Raw genomic sequence first — 16,214 nt, forward strand, 5'->3', positions numbered from 1 at the left:
CTGGATCACATGGAACCAGGTCTCCTTTCTTGTTCTGATTTTAGAGCTGCCTTCCACAGTTAGAGGTCTTATCTAGAGTCTGTACAAAGGTCTGTGGACTTTCTGAAATTGCATGTCAATTCTACACACACACACACACACATACTCTTCTCTGGGGAAAGGGTGCACAACTTTCTCTCATTAGATACTCAGTAAAGTTTTATGATGACCCCCCCAAAGAGTTTAAGAACCATTGCTCTAAAAATGCAGCACAGAATGAATGCACAATAGATTCCTTCAGAGATCTGATGATGGACACCATATAGTAATAGCATGTTGTTTTACAAATACCACTAATGCTTCCAACTCTTTCACTCCAGTTTGCAGTGTATTATGAGATATGACACCCAAAACTATATGCAAACTCTACATGTGGTCAGAACCTTCATGTAATCCAGCATGATCATATGATCATATTTTTTGTATCACTATATGACATTTTGGCTCATAATGATTGAGCCCAGTAATTTTAAAACCCAAATTCAGGATTTTATATTAAAATTCTGTTGAAAGCGGCTGCTTAAAAACTGCTAAGTGATGTACAAATACATTTTATAATACATTATAATAAAAATAATATTTTTACATATAAAAATCTGTGTGGATTTCACTGCTGCAGCCTCTTACAATTATTCTGAATAATGAATCAGTCAAATACTCAACACACTGGCTATACTGTTTGGTATCACCTTCAAATTTAACAGACAATTCTTCTAAGTCTTTATGCAAATCAATAAACATGTCAACCCAACCCAGTAAGGTAAACTGATAGCCGTGCAACTTGTGAATACAAAATTCCCTCCAGGGTGCCATGATCAACAAATCTTTTGTTAAAAATATTTAGCTAGTGATAGAAAAAATTTTCTACAACTAAACTTATGTCCAGCATCCCTTACTCCTACTTAAGAGTGATGTCAATTTACGCAGTGTCCCCAGCGTCACTTACGAAGTGCGATGTGTGTTGCATCCTCTAAAGGATAACCTCGTTTTGCAGAATTAATGACACAGAATCCAACAGAAGACATTGACTGTTCTCTGAAATCAAACAGCAAACATGAAGATTTACCAATATTAATAACACATACATAACAACATGTAAGTAATTTAAAAATGCAGCTCAATTTCCCCTTCCCTACACTTTCAACAAGTGGACAAAAAGCCAACCCAATTGCACTGTTTAATCATTATGCTGACATATAACTTAACTGTACTATTTGGAAAAAATTTTCCAAGTGAAGACTGAGTGAAAAGGGAACAGGTTTAATTCTCAAGTCACCCAAATCCACTCCTCTCCTGCTAAGTTTCAGAAGATAAATAACTCTAACTTCAGGGTTCTCTTAAATGATGTAAATCCCTCAAAATCTGACTTCTATAGCTATGTTTCTGTTTAAAACTGGAAGCTTTCACAAAGAATGGCATGCCAGGCCTGGGAACAAGAGGGCGTACTTTGCCAGCTGAAGCACGTTTCGGTAGCAGCTATACAGGGAGCTCTCAGCGGCTGTGCGGTAGCGGCTCTTGTATTTAGGTCCCACAGTGTGAATGATGAACCGAGCAGCCAGATGGAATCCTTTCGTCAACTTTGCTTCACCTGTCCGGCAACCTGGGGATAACAGACACACATAAGTCAGCAGAGGCATTAAGAAAAAAACTACAATGCAAAGATCAGAGAAAGTGTTTAGAACTTTGAGAAATTTCAGTTTAAGTCAGGGATTGAAGATAAACATCTCTTTTCCTAAAATGACAATAAAGCAGCACAACAGGGAAAAAGACAGAATGAGAAAGAATGAAATAGGCAAGCACTATCATTATCAAAAATTTAGAAGGTAGGGGCCTCCCTGGTGGTGCAGGGGTTAAAGACACAGCACTATCAATCTATCACCAGCCACTGCAACATGAGTTCTATCCCAGGCCAGGGAGCTGACCCACATGGCGCAGCAGATCTCTCTTATCTCACCTGCTGCTCCCCTCAGCAGTGTATTTCAGTGGATTTGCCTGTTCTAGTCCCCACTCTGTCTCTGGTGAATCCTCTCACCCCCGTACCTCTGGCCTACACTCCACTTCTTGAATGCATAAATAATAAATAAATCTTAAAAAGTTTAGAAGGTAAGATGTAAATGGACCGAGTGTAACCAATTATGGCAAAGCAGAGAAACCTAACTGCTTGCAGAAATGGGATAACTAATATGAAGCTAGTACTGAAAGTCAGTGCTGGATTCAAGGTGGATCATTTGGATTCAAATCCTGAGTCCACCCCTACTTTTCTGCTGTGATGTGTCGGCAGGTGCTTGGCCTACCCCTGGCTTAATTTGTAATGGAGATACTAGTAGTATTTACACCACAGGGTTGAGTGAGTTCAATATGCAGAGTGCATACATACATTTATTGTCATTATTGCTGTAGAACATTAGAAAGGTTGAAAAATCGGAGGTCCTCCCTCAGTAATTACAAAGGCCGTGATGTGAAGTGGGATTAGAAAAAGGAGGTTAAGTTTATATAAAAACATTAAAATGTGCAATAAGTTCTCCCTTAGCCAGCACTGCAAGATGATGATTTCTTTATCACCAGAGTAGCAGGCAGGAGTTTTATTCTTAGGTGATGTTGAACTAGACTAGTTGTGGACTCAAAAACCTCATGGACACCTGAAAAGAAGGAATTCAGCTGACAGTGATACTTATGCCTCTGGGGGTTCCTTCCAAATAAATTAAGAGGTTCAAACCAAAGGACCTGGTGACTAAGGAATGTCCGCCAATGGGGCTCCTCCCTATCACCTGCTCCTAGAACGCCTACTATTAACTCCTACCCATGTGCACAAAGCACATTTGCTTCTCAGTTCTTCCCTCATAAATACAGCTGATGGCCAATGGCCACCAGGAAGTAAGCAAGCCTCTAACTAAGGGGGATGACAGAAAAGAGGAAATAGCACTTACATAACTGTTATAACCAAGTGAAAAATGTGACAGCAGAAATAAAAAGTCAAATAGATGGGTTAAAGGGAATTTCTATTTATTTATTTATCAGCTCCTTCAAGGATGCCTTCACTCCTGGTACTGGGCATGTGGAGGCGAGTGAGACGTACAGTCCCTGTTCTCAAGGATTTTAAAGTTTAATGGAAACAGCATCATCAGATAATTTATGAAATCCCAATCGTGATAAGGCCATAAAAGAGAAGAAGAGCAAGCTGGCGGCATAAGCCATGGTGGGATCGATCTGTTCTGGAATAAAAGGAAACTGTGCTTTGAGGAAGACACGAGGAGGCCAAGACTTACCCATAAGTAAGACCTGAGAGAAAGAGCAACAGCCCATGGGACCCTGACAAGGAGCTTGAATGACAAGGCAAGGAGAGGTCAGTGTGGCCCAAGAATGGTAAGGCAGGATAAAGGGATAAAGGGGGTGTGGGACGGGCCTGGAGGCAAGTGAGGTAAGATCTCACTCCTCAGAGACCAGTTGAAGGAGTTTGGATTTTATTTTTAAAAGTGTATAATGGGCAGTCACCTAAGGGTTTTTAGTAGAGGAACAATAGGAAGGGATTCGACAATTTAAAAAGCAAACACTATGCAGAAAACGTATTTAAGTAAAGAAGAATGGATGCAGGGAGCCGGCTGCGAGGGAGATTGTGGCTCCAGTACAAGCAGGCATGTTGAGCACGGTGATGAGCCAGCAGCAACAGACACCCAGAAGTATTTAAGGCTTTCTGTGGAGGATAAGGAAGATGAAGTGTGAACTCAAAAGGTTTTTTTTCTTGTTTGCATTACAAGTGGAGTGGATAATAACATCATTTATTAAGATAGCAAATACATTCTTAAATTGGAGCTCCCCATTCTGAACTTGGGTAATTAATGTTTTGAACTTACAGCAAGACTTTTATATTCATTCCTGTCATTTATTTATTGGCTCATATATCCAGTCAATTAAGATATTTAAAAATCTTTAGATATTTAAAAATCCAATGTCTTCTGTTATTCCTTCAACCTTTCTGTCCTCTTTACATTTGGTGAGTCATACTTAGTAATCATTTACTAAGTTATTAAAAATGTAACAGGGGGACACAATTAAGTATTTAGCCTTTCAGTGCATCACCAATAATCTTTCTGGGCTGGCACTGACTCATTAAATAACACAGCTGAGGTTAGTAGCTAACAGCAGCAATAATAAACACTTAGGATGTGCCCGAGGACTTAATGTTCATTATTTAATTTAGTCTGTATGATGTTAATTTTTTCCATCCCCAAACACTTCAGTGAGCTCTTTTTATGTGTCAGGAACGGAGACAGGAATTATTGTCATCCCCATTTTAGAGATAAGGAAATTCAGGCATGGAGGCAGAGTAACTGGTCTTAAGTTACTTAGCTAATAAAGGGCAGGGGTATAACATGCTTGAAAATGCTCAAACAAATGCTGCTAATTATTGAGGTTGTATTTGTATATCTATATTAAGTTTCATTAATTTCTCTCTCTTTTTTTAAAAGACTTATTTATTTATTTATACAAGCACTGGGTACAGTCAGAAGCGTGGGAGGGTGAGAGAATTCACCAAAGCGGGGAACAGAACAGGCAGACTGACGAAATACACTGCTGAGGGGAGCAGCGGGAACAGCAGGAGAGGTCTGTCACGCCATGTGGGACCCTTGCCGGTGGCCGGGGATCGAACCGGCACTGCAGAGGCTGCGGGCAGCTTCGCAGCCCAGCGCGCAACCGATGCGCCGCCAGGGGAGGCCCTAATTTCTCTTTTTATCCATTAGTTCTCGCTCTTCTCTCTCTCTCTCTCTCTCTCTCTCTCTCTCTCTCTCACACACACACACACACACACACACATCCCCATGAAGAATTTTCCCAGATCAGTTTCTCAAAGCACGTCTCAGTGTTATAGCTACATATTCTATTTTCTATACATTCTTTATGCTATTTGTCACATTTTCTGTTTAATAAAAGGCTTTTCTCCTTCTGCCCTCACAAAGTTTACTTTCATCAGATAATGCAATTCTCTCTCGATCCCTACTTTCAAGTATTCCTCTTCAAATTCTAGTATTTTTTTTTTAGGTTAGAAATCAGTTGTCAATGTTACATAGTAGGGCCAAAGAAATCAAGGCTTTTATACAGTTGAGGTTTACTACTTACATTTTTTTTTTTTTTTTTTATAGAGGCATGTTTTATTTATTTATTTATTTGTCTGTCTGTTTTTGTTTACACATGCACTGGGCACAGTCAGAAGCACGGGAGGGTGAGAGAATTCACCAGAGCCAGATCGGGGAGCAGAGCAGGCAGAAGGACCGAAGTGCAGCGGGCGGCAGGAGAGGTCTGCGCGCCATGTGGGACCCTCCTCCGGTGGCCGGGGAGCAGCCGGGGATCGAACCGGTGCCGCAGAGGCTGCGGGCAGCTTCGCAACCCAGCGCTCAACCGCTGCGCCACCGGGGAGGCCCTTACTACTTACATTTTAACAAACACTGCTCTGTTTTACAAATCTTTTTTATAAAATGGGATAACTGAATTTCACAATAGTCTATTTGGGCTCAAATAACAATACCAAAAAACTGGCTGTTAGTTGGTAATTTAAGAAAATAAAAGCAAATAAGATAAACAAGATTATGAACTAACAGGACTTCTCCTGTCCCCATTTCCAAAAATGTATTTTCAAAAGAATACTCTAGTTAAAAAAAAAGGACAGTAAGTTCTTGTGATGCACTGTAGTTTTATATACAAGTAAATTTCATCTCAGAAAAACACCATCCTATGACCAGGAATATATAAAAACTTCTCTATCAATATCAAATCATGATGACAGCTTTTCCGCTTAGATGAAAAATAGCTGTTTTACAAGGGTTGGAACTTCAAGAAATAAAAGCCAGGAAATGCTACAAAGATCTAACTGTGACTTTAAAATTCAGGAACTCAACACAAGTATTTTACGTATGTGTTTGGTTTCAAAGATTGTTTTTACTTAGTTTTAACAGCAGAGCAGCTACATTTGCATATCTTCTCACTTAAAATGCCTAGCATGCTTCTGCAGGTAAAAGATACCAAAATAAATCTTTCCTAAATAATGTAATAACATACCTAAGAAAATTCTCACCTTTCAGTTTCTGGAGGTCTTCCTTCAAATCAGGCCCTGCAAGCATGAAGATACTTTCTGACACAGGATTCTTATCTGTAAGACTTTCATTGCTGGTGTTCACAATGGCTGTACAGTTCAGTAATGCCACATCTCCCTTCCTGGGGAAACCAATCAACCAATCAAGAGTAAGTGTCAGGAAGAGAAAGGAGATACGAGAACTAGTTTCTAATTCTTCCAAAACTTTCTATCCTTATTCCCTTCACAACATTGATTTTGCTAGCTTACAAGCTAAGCAACAGTAGAAAAATAGTTCCTGATTCAGAAAAATATATCTTAAAAACATTGCTCTCTCTCAGTAAACCATCAAGTTATTCCTTTCCTTCTTGTGTATTTCTTCTTCATTGTAACAGAATGCTTACAGAGTTAAAAGTGGTGGTTTTAAAGAGTTTAGACACAGCAACATTAGTATAGCTAAAAAGTGGAAACAACCCAAATATGTATCAACTAATGAAGTGAGAAATTAAATGTGGTATATCTATACAATAAATATTATTTGGCCTTAAAAGGAGTGAAGTATTGATTTGCACGTTAAGTCACAATGGATTACTTTTGATATGCCCAGAATATGTAAATCTATAGAGACAGAAAGTAGATGGAAGATGGCTAGAGCTAAGAATTTGGGTAGAAACAGGATGGGATTGCTAAAGACCACAGGATCTGAGTTAATAAAGATGTTCTATAATTGTAGTGATGGTTAAATAAATTTGTGTATATCCTACAGACCAGTGATGTGTACACTTTAAATTTCTGAATTGTACGGTAGGTGATTTATATCTCATTTAGAGTTTTTATAAAAAGGAAATGTGCTACAAATACATGCAACAACATAGATGAACATTCAAATAGTTATGATGAACAAGAGAGGCCAATTAAAACAAAATGTATTATGATTTCTTTTACATAAAACTCTAGAAAATGCAAACTAATCTATAGTGACAGAAAGAACAAAGGTTATTTGGGGATGTGGAGACAGGGAGCGCAGAAGAGAGATTACAAAGGGACACTCAAAAAATCTGAAGATAATAAATATCTTCACTAACTTGATTGTGATGGGTTCATGGGTTAATGTATGTTAAAATTTACCCAATTGTATACTTTCAATATGTGCAGTTTACTGTATAGCAGTTATACCTCAACTAAACAGTAGATGCATACACAGAGCAATATTCCAACAATATGAAGGCTTACAGAAAAAAAAAAAGTTCAGAAAAAATTCTAAGAAAAAAAGAATTAAGAAAAAATTGGGAGATAATATCGCATCACATGATTTAATCAAAGAATTACCAAAGAACCACTTTTCCGTTAATGTCCTTATTATAAAGAAAAGGTGATCTAATAGTGTCCTCCTGAAATGGTTCCGCTGCAGTATCAGAAGCATTTAATTCATCTTCACAGGAGTCACCCCAGCTTGGCAGTGTATCCACATCCACAAACTGGGAAGGTGCGCCCAAAGGATCCATGGAATGGGAGCTTCAGCTTGTCTCTTCCTGGATTCCTCAGCAATTCAATATGCACTGGAGACTTTAGTTTAAAAGAAAAGAAAGAATTGTTTTAATAGAGAAGCACTAGTACAACTTTATTTCTATTAGAGTGAAACACAAAAGTCTATTGTGAAGTGTACGACATCTGACCACACTTACTTAAATAGTCCATAAAATCAGTGTACCACAAAGAATTGCTTCCTGTTTCAGCTTTTCTGAAACAGGAAGAAACGAGGATTATTTAAGCACAAATTCTTCCTAAAGACTTCTAGTCACTAAAATCACATGGCCTGTCTCCTCTACTGTCCAGAAATATAAGACCCTTCATTCACTATTGAGTGCCTGTTACTGAAGGGAAAAGTGCTAGGAGCTTCAAGAGACAGAGAGATAAACAGTAAGTACAATTTAAAGAGTTTAGTCTAGTGATAATCTGGAGGTTGTATTGAGGAAGACAAAATGAGAAGCAGGGAGGTCACTGCAATCAAGCAGTCAAAGACAATAAAGGTTTGAACTGAGCGTGGTGTGACAGCCAATACACAAAGGAAAAATTAACAGGATTTGACAATTAACAGGATAAAGTAAATGAGACTGATGGGGCAGGAGGCTGCTTACACACAAATGCAGAAATCAGAAGACGAGGACGACATGAAGATATTAAGTGTCAAGCGGTCAGAGAAGTCATAGGAAACAGATAAAAGAGGCTGCGAGAGAGGGGAAGTCCAGGTGATGCAGTAAGTCATGGTAAGTTGAGGTCTCATTCAAACCATGAGGGGAAGTTACACAAGGATAAGAAACATTTGAAAAGATTACTTTAGCTAGTTACAGTGAAATCCAGATAGGGCAAGAGTGAAGGCAGATATTACGACAGTGAGCTAGGTGAGAGGGTGAGGAACGGTTAAATTCAGAATGTATTTAGAAAATAGGTCAAATTGCTAAATGAATATGAAGAAGAAAAAGAACCAATTCAAAGATAATGAAACCACAGCCCCCAACCCGAAAGGCTGCCCTGACCTCAGTGCTGGTCAGTCTGGGCACCGACTGGAGCCAGGATCATAAAAGGAACAATCAGGTTTGAGCTCAATGGGTCAATCATGTTCAAGCTCTCCAGCTGTCCTTTAAGGGCTTCAGCTAACTGTGTGAATTGAAAATGGAAGAGAGCTGATTAGTGCTGACAGGACCAATCAGTTGCTTAGGACTGAAAAATGATCCGATCAGGTTTATAGGGTAGGAACCCTTGAAGAGGACATAAGGCAGGGCAGGAACCAGAGAGCGTTAGCAGCCAGCCTGCACCTGCTTCCTGCTGAGAGGTATGGGATACTAACTGGGGACACTAACTGGCCTGGGCCTCAGATCTAGCACAACACACTAGTACTTGTTCTAACACCATTGGGTGGGAAACGTGATCATTTATAGAACAATGTCAGAAAGGCTTTGGAGATTATACTATGATAACATTGTTGGAAGGGATTATTCCTTAAGTGATACTTTTCTGAAATTACTTTAAAGAAATTAATCCTGTCTAGAGATGGGTATTGAGTTCACCCACTGGCCTTCAAAATTGGAGGCGACACAGCTCTGCTGATGTGTTCACAGTATTCAGACTTGATCTGGACGAGACAGAGGACGAGTGGACACCACTCGTTCTCCATGACTGAACGGCCTCCAGCTCAACAAAGTGACACCTTTCAGGAATTCATAGATTCAAACGCTCATTCACATACTTTTGATAGCAATGAATCAGGCCCAAACTTCTTCACTGTAATCTAAAAATTATGATTAAACACAAATGTGATTTCTAATCTTCAAACCTAAACGCCAACTTTCAGAACACACTTGCTCCTTTCTAACTAGTAGGAATAGCCATGCAGATTACACTTGAAACATACCAAAAAAAGGGGGGGGGACAGCAGCGTGCAGTAGGGGGGGGCCCTCTTTCACCTAGCATTACATTATTCTTGACTTGAAGACAGAGTTTCCTGATTTCTAAATAACATTATATTACAATTGCATAGCAGAGTGCTTGGCACAAAGCAAAGCATGATAGAAGTTACCAGTTATGTCACTGGCGCCACTGCTGAGATAAAAATATGTCTTCCTGGGCCTCCCTGGTGGCGCACTGGTTGAGCGCTGGGTTGCAAAGCTGCCTGCAGCCTCTGCAGTGCTGGTTCCATCCCCAGCCACTGGGCGAGGGTCCCACATGGTGTGCAGACCTCTCCTGCCGCCCACTGCTCCCCTCAGCAGTGTATTTCGTCAGTCTGCCTGTTCTGCTCTCCGCTCTGGCTCTGGTGAATTCTCTCACCCTCCCGCACTTCTGACTGTACCCAGTGCTTGTTTAATAAATAAATAAATCTTTAAAAAGAAAAAAAAAATATGTCTCCTATGTGGCAAAACCCAAACACTCACAGTCAGTTTCCAATAAGCACCAAATAAACCAAACATAAATTGCTGAATTGAGATACCCTCTTATTTATCTGAATGTCTTCCCTGTAATGGTTTGTTAATTCCTAACACCTACATCAACCTGCCATCTGTGTTCCCTGACTCTGCTCCTGGGCTACGAGGAAAAAAACACGATGTAATTTTCCTGTGTCACCCAGTCCTTCCATCAACACTATTCAACGACTGCTGTGATCATCCTTGGCTGACTCTCTACAATCCCACGTAGCATCTGTGGTAGACAAAATGTCCTTCAATGATACCTGCCTCCTGGTATTCACACCCTTGTGTAGCTGACTCCTGTGATGAATTACACTATGTAGTCAAGAGGGTCTTTCGGAAATGAGCGTGTGACTTCCAATGCCGAGTCGTAAAAGTTACTGTGGCTTTTGTCCCTCTTGCTCTTGGACGTCTTGCTCTGTGGAAGCTAGCTCCCCAAGTCCTCCCATGACTTGAGCCCCAGCAACCCATGGAAAGGTCCCCGTAAGGACACAGTGAGCATTCCTGCTAACAACCAGCGTGGACTGCCGGGCAAATAAATGAATCACCATGGAGTGGATCCTGCCGGTCCTGTGAGGTTTCAGATGACTTCAACACCAGCTGCCATCATGACTGCAGGGCATGAGAAATGCTGAGCCAGACACACACAACGAAGTCACTTCTGATTTCCTAACCCACAGGAACTGATAAATGCTCATTTCTCATTTGCCCATTATGTCCCGGACAGTCATTCTGTCTATCTGTCTAGCTCTGTTAGGTGCCAAAATTCTAAGGGAAGAGACAGGCCCACTAAAAAGCACACAAATAATCATAGGAATAAATACAGTTAAAATCTGTCATGGGTATGCTATAAAGAACAAGGGGTGGAGATAGGGGAATTAATTTAGTTTCAAAAGACAATGTATCTTCCAAACAGTGACAAAACCAAAGCAGTGGGAAATTTTTACAGAAAGGTATGGGTAAATCTGGGTTCCTTTCAGGGGCAGAGGGGAAGAGGCCAAGACACTAAAGGAACTAGGGCGGGCACAGGGAATCACGGGGCATTAGATGCGTTGCAACCATGCTCTCCAATCCCTACCATAATCCCACAAAAAGGGCATTAGAACTCCTATTTTACAGCGAGGGCATCAAGACCCAGAGGGTCAATTATCAGCTCAATATAACATAACCAGTAATTTGTAGCCCACGATCTAAACTGAGGACTTGGCAGCATTCCCTCTACACTGAATCACACCGCCTCCCTTCTGCTGCTTTGAAGAGAGAGAGGTCATAGTTCACATAAGCTTAACTTCCCTCCAGCTTGAAAAATCCATATTCATCCCCTACTTGCCACTTCAAATGGTTTTAGGGTGTATTCCCTATTTTCATGCCTGCCACATCACCTCCCTGTAAACATTTTATTCCACTTGGATAGCTCTCGTCTAGGAGAATGTAATCACATTGTTACAGGGCAGGGAGAGGGGCAGCCTAGACCCTGCAAACCTGCCTATTCTAAATGGGCTCTGCCATCTGCTGCATCAACACAAAACATATGAGACTTTAACGGGAAGGAACTTTAATACAACTAGGAAACAATACAGGAAAGGCAAAGAGTCTAGTTTCTAAATGAAGCACCCAAAGTGACCCGTCCCCTCGTGGGTCAAAGTCCATCCAAATGGGATTGGCCCAGAGCAAGGCCCCAAAGCTGCCGCAAGTCTAAAGCACCTTCCAGTGGGGACCCACAGAAAAGGGTCAGAAACAACCAGACAAGCCCGGAAGGAAAAGAGCAAAATCAAAATCAAGATAAAAGCTGCCACTGTCACCTCCCCAGGGGTCTCACCCACATCTGTGTCACCCAGTCCACAACCAAAAGGCAAGCGCAGTTTCTTCACGTGTCTCTAGGCTCCAAGCAACTCCTCCAGGTCTCCTTCTGGCTGCATCCTGCTTCCTTCCTTCCTCAGTCTCCTCTGCAGCTTCTTCTCTCCCTGCTCAGCTCCACCCTCCCTTGGGTGGGGCAGGGAACCTGGAACCTCCCCCGTTCCTGGGGACTACCCTGCCACATCAGCTCTCCCTTCACAGTATCTTCATCTGCCCTTTGCCTCAATTCTAGCCTCAAACTTTTTTCTGGCCCATTTCTTCTAAATACAGCTAAACGCCTCTTCTCACCACTTGAATGTGTTCTTGCAGTTTTCCTTCCTTTCTTCCATTTGCTCAACCTACTGCCATTACTTCCATCTCTAAAACTACTCTTTCAAGGTCAACGATAAGCCTGCAGATCAAAGGTCAGTCAAATTTTAGCTGCATTTGCCACTATTACCCCCTTGAAACTCTCTTCTTTGTGCACACTTGGTTCTTCTCTGCCTCCACTTGCCTCTCCTCAGTAGGATATGTTAGCTCTTCTTCCCAGATCCTGACAGTCACTGTGACCCACAAGATAGTGGGTGTTTAATGAGTAATAAATACTATTTATTTAGAACTCTTATTGCGAGGCAAATTTTAATGGCATCATATGGAAAGTGATATAGCTGTTAACAAAGCAAATTATTTTTCAGCTCCATCTCTAAACAGAAATTGATTTTTCTTACCAAAAAAAAAAAAAAAAAAGAAAACTCTCCCCTCCCAAAACACATTGAAAATATGGCAAATGGAGTATAGCAAAGTCCAAAGTCGAGAGAGGAAAATATGATCCCTGGTACTTAAAGGAAAATGGTTCTTAACATTCTTGGGGTCACAGACTCCTATGAGAATAGCAAGATAAAAGACCCTCTCTGCACCCAAAATCTGCATAATGAGCTCACTCTAAAAGGGACTTGCAAATAGATTTCAGAGGACTATAGACGCAGATTAAGAATCCCAGTGATAGAATGAAAGGAAATAGAGTGCTCAGGTAGGAAGGGAGAAGGGAAGGCCATAGGAATCTATAGCTATAACTAGAAATTAGGGTAATACTAAAAAGGAGCAAGAATCCACTGTAAATCAACTGACAGTTAACAGCTCAATAAGCAAATACTAAGTCTTAGTTAAAAAGGCTCCTGAAGCAGGAATTTTATGTCCCAGGATCAAAAAGTCTACTTGGGATAAACAGAAGATTCCAGAATGGATTAAATCCATTTCTTAGCCTTACTATCTATTGATAACAATCTTGGTCAGTACTTTCTTGGATGAGAAGAGGACAAAGAGAAGTCACTTTTATCCTTGGTAATGCAACTGCATATGAGTATGAACAGCTCACCATGCCTTCCTTTTTCCGAAATCTTGTCTTCCTTTAGCTTAAGTTCCCAATTTTTAAAAACAAATCCTGCTGGGCCTCCCTGGTGGTGCAAGGGGTTAAGCACCGCACTATGAAGCAATCCACAGCCTCTGCAGCATGAGTTTCGATCCCCCGCGGGCAGGAGAGAAACCCATGTGGGGAAGCAGACCTCTCCTGTCTCCCCCACAGCTCCCCTCAGCAGTGTATTTCAGTCAATCTGCCTGTTCTGCTTCCCACTCTGTCTCTGGTGAATCCTCTCACCAGCGCCCCCCCCACCCCCGCATCTCTGGCCTATACCCCGTTCTTGTTCTTGTATGCATAAATAAATAAATCTTCAAAAAACAAAAAACAAACCAAATCCTGCCATCTTCTAGTTTAAGAAGTGCTCCAAAGATTCCTTTATGTAATTGGATAGGCTTTATATGATTATAATGAGAGATTAAATTTTCATTGACTAAACTGGGCAGAAACAGGCAGAACACCCTAGATTACTGTCTCAAAACACCTACTTTTTGTCCAGATAACAAGGAAATGGTATCACTTAAAACAGAAAAGCAAGAACTTTTAATGTTTACTTGTTCTTCAAAATGCTTACACTGATTAAACTGACCTGGACAAAGTACAAACAGACCAGCACTATTTCACTTTTTTTTTTGGCATGAAGTACAGGTTTGCCATTTTTTATGTCTTTGTATTTCAAAAATAGAGTTCAGGGTAATTGGATATTTGTGCTCAATGCCCCCTTTCCAACACCAAATCTATTATATTGAAGACTCATTCTATGCAAACAGAATAACACTTTTAACAAAGTCCTTCAGATGGAAAAACAAAGTGAAGCGGTCAAATATATATTAAAAGTACAGTAATTACTGTAATCTGAAGGGGATGCAATTCCAAGACCCCTAGTGGATGCCTGCAACCACATATAGTTAAAGTCTATGCATACTGTTTTTCCCATACATACACACCTATGATAAAATGTAATTTATACCTTAGGTATAATAACAGAGCAACAATAAGAAAATAGAACTTTGTAACAATATGCTGTAGTAAAAGTTATGTAAATGCGGTCTCTATCAAAATAGCTTAAGGCACATATTTTCGGACTGCAGTTGACACTGGGTACATAAAATTGTGGAAAGCAAAAGTAGGGCTAACAGGGACTACTTCACCATGAAAATATTTCTAAGGCGTGTCAATGGCCCAGGTCAAATTTAACCTCATTGCACAAGTTCTAATGATAAGTTAGCAGCACTACCTTCATATTAAAGTTTTCCATTATGTTTCAATGATAGGATACTGAGCAATTTGAAACAAAAATAAGAAACTAGTGTACTCTTGAAACACTGCATTGGAAACTTATAAAATCCATTATATTAGCACTCAATCTCAGTTCCTCTTATACCAACTCTTCCTAAAATTATATTTTCCATTTGTGGTTTTCCGTTCCCATAATATTTAATAATGTTAAGAGAAAATTCTTTAAATGTAAAATAACTCAAATATAAAAATGAACATGTGTTCAAGATTCCATTGAAGTTGTAAGGCAACCAGGTGGATGAGAATGGGGATCCTCAAATCACGCTCATTATAAATCAGAAATCCTGAAGTGAAAGTGCGTGGAGGTAATGCTTCCAATGAACCTCTGAAAATTTGGTCTATAGTAAAAACTACTCATCACTGACACTATCCATCTACAGCTTACCCGTTTAAAAAATAGCTTTCTTAGCATCAAATAATCTAAGGGGTGTCATCTAGGAAGACTAGACTCTGCAATTTCCCACTGAAGCACACATGCCCCCCTATAATGATACAAGGCACCACTCTGAAAGATAAACTATATCCACCCACTAACTACTCCCTTCACAATCAGTCTTTCTGAAATAGTGTCGCCACAATTTCCTCCCTCCTTAATCATCCAACCCACGGCAATCCTGCCTCGAAACACCCATTTCACTACATCTCTCTAGTCGTCGCATAGTCTCCACTGCTGCGACTTTGCTGAATAGGAACGTGTTTTAAAAACTCAAGAAGCGTCCACAGGAGATCCGACAGTGTAAAGAAAGTCTAATTTCTAGGCTGCCGCAGACACCTCATCCAATAAGCGAGGCCGGACAAGAGGTTTCCTTCATTTTCCAGACCGTGTGTTGGGGTTCATCTTCCACAGCTGCAGACATCACAACTGATTTCGGGGCGCTCCAGCGCAGCTCACCAACAGAAGAGCAGAGGACCGCCAGGGAGGAAAGCCGAGGCCGCAGGGGCCGCGCCCGGGGGGGGGGGGGGGGTCAGCGCCGGTCACCCCCAGCCAGGCCAATGTCACTCCGGGGACCGCGGGGATCCCGCGACTCGGCACCCCGGCTTCAGGGTCCCGGGCCCGGCCGGGCCACCCCGGGTGGCCGCGCACCCCCGCCCCGCGGCTGCGATCGCCGGCCCGCGCCCCTGCGCCCCCCGCGCCCCCTCCCCAGGGGCGCCCCCTCCCCAGCGGCGCCCCGGCGCCTACCCCCCTCGGCCGGGCGAGCCGCCGTCCGCGACAGCGCCCCGGGCCGAGCCGCCCAGCCGGCCGCAGGGCAGGCGCCGCGGCTCCAGCTCCCCGAGACCGCGGCGAAGGCGCCCCCGCCGCGCCCCCCGCCCCGCGCGTCCCGTGCGCCCCGGCCGCGCCCCCGGCCCGCTAGTCCCGCCTCTCACAGCGCTCCGGGTCTCCCATCCGGGCGGCCGGCGGGGCCGGTGAAGCGCCGCGCAGGAAGAGGCCGAGCGGCCTCCCGGGGCCCCCGGCCAGGAACGCGGGGGGAGGGCGCGTCCGCGTCGGGGAGGCTGGAAGCACCCGCCGCAGGGGCCCGGGGCTGGACGCGCCGCTTCCGCTCCGGCCGGCGCCCACCAATCACGCCCGCGCGACGTCACTTCCTCCTGAAGCAGCGGGCGC

At 42.4% G+C, this 16,214-nt stretch overlaps 1 protein-coding gene across 6 annotated transcripts in view; it reads right to left on the minus strand.

Moving 5' to 3' along the window:
• GDAP2 (ganglioside induced differentiation associated protein 2) overlaps positions 1–16,058 on the minus strand; it is a 52,437-nt gene extending 36,379 nt beyond the window's left edge. The window contains exons 1-6 of one of the 6 annotated variants that reach the window (XM_054690872.1): positions 15,980–16,058; positions 7,789–7,844; positions 7,433–7,669; positions 6,107–6,246; positions 1,486–1,639; positions 986–1,074 (exon numbers count right to left, since the gene is read on the minus strand). In XM_054690872.1, coding sequence (XP_054546847.1) covers positions 986–1,074; positions 1,486–1,639; positions 6,107–6,246; positions 7,433–7,608 — 559 coding nt within the window. In that variant the 5' untranslated portion in view covers positions 7,609–7,669; positions 7,789–7,844; positions 15,980–16,058. Of the gene's footprint in view, positions 1–985; positions 1,075–1,485; positions 1,640–6,106; positions 6,247–7,432; positions 7,670–7,788; positions 7,845–11,884; positions 11,904–15,386; positions 15,406–15,435; positions 15,533–15,794; positions 15,813–15,979 lie in introns of those variants that run through there. The other 5 variants (XM_037501386.2, XM_037501390.2, XM_037501389.2 and 2 more) reach the window with 5 other exon arrangements.
• Positions 16,059–16,214: the final 156 nt, after the last annotated feature.

The sequence above is a fragment of the Talpa occidentalis genome, unplaced genomic scaffold (assembly GCF_014898055.3).
Source record: "Talpa occidentalis isolate TD23 unplaced genomic scaffold, MPIMG_talOcc4v2.1 talOcc4.9, whole genome shotgun sequence".
NCBI lineage: Eukaryota > Metazoa > Chordata > Mammalia > Eulipotyphla > Talpidae > Talpa > Talpa occidentalis.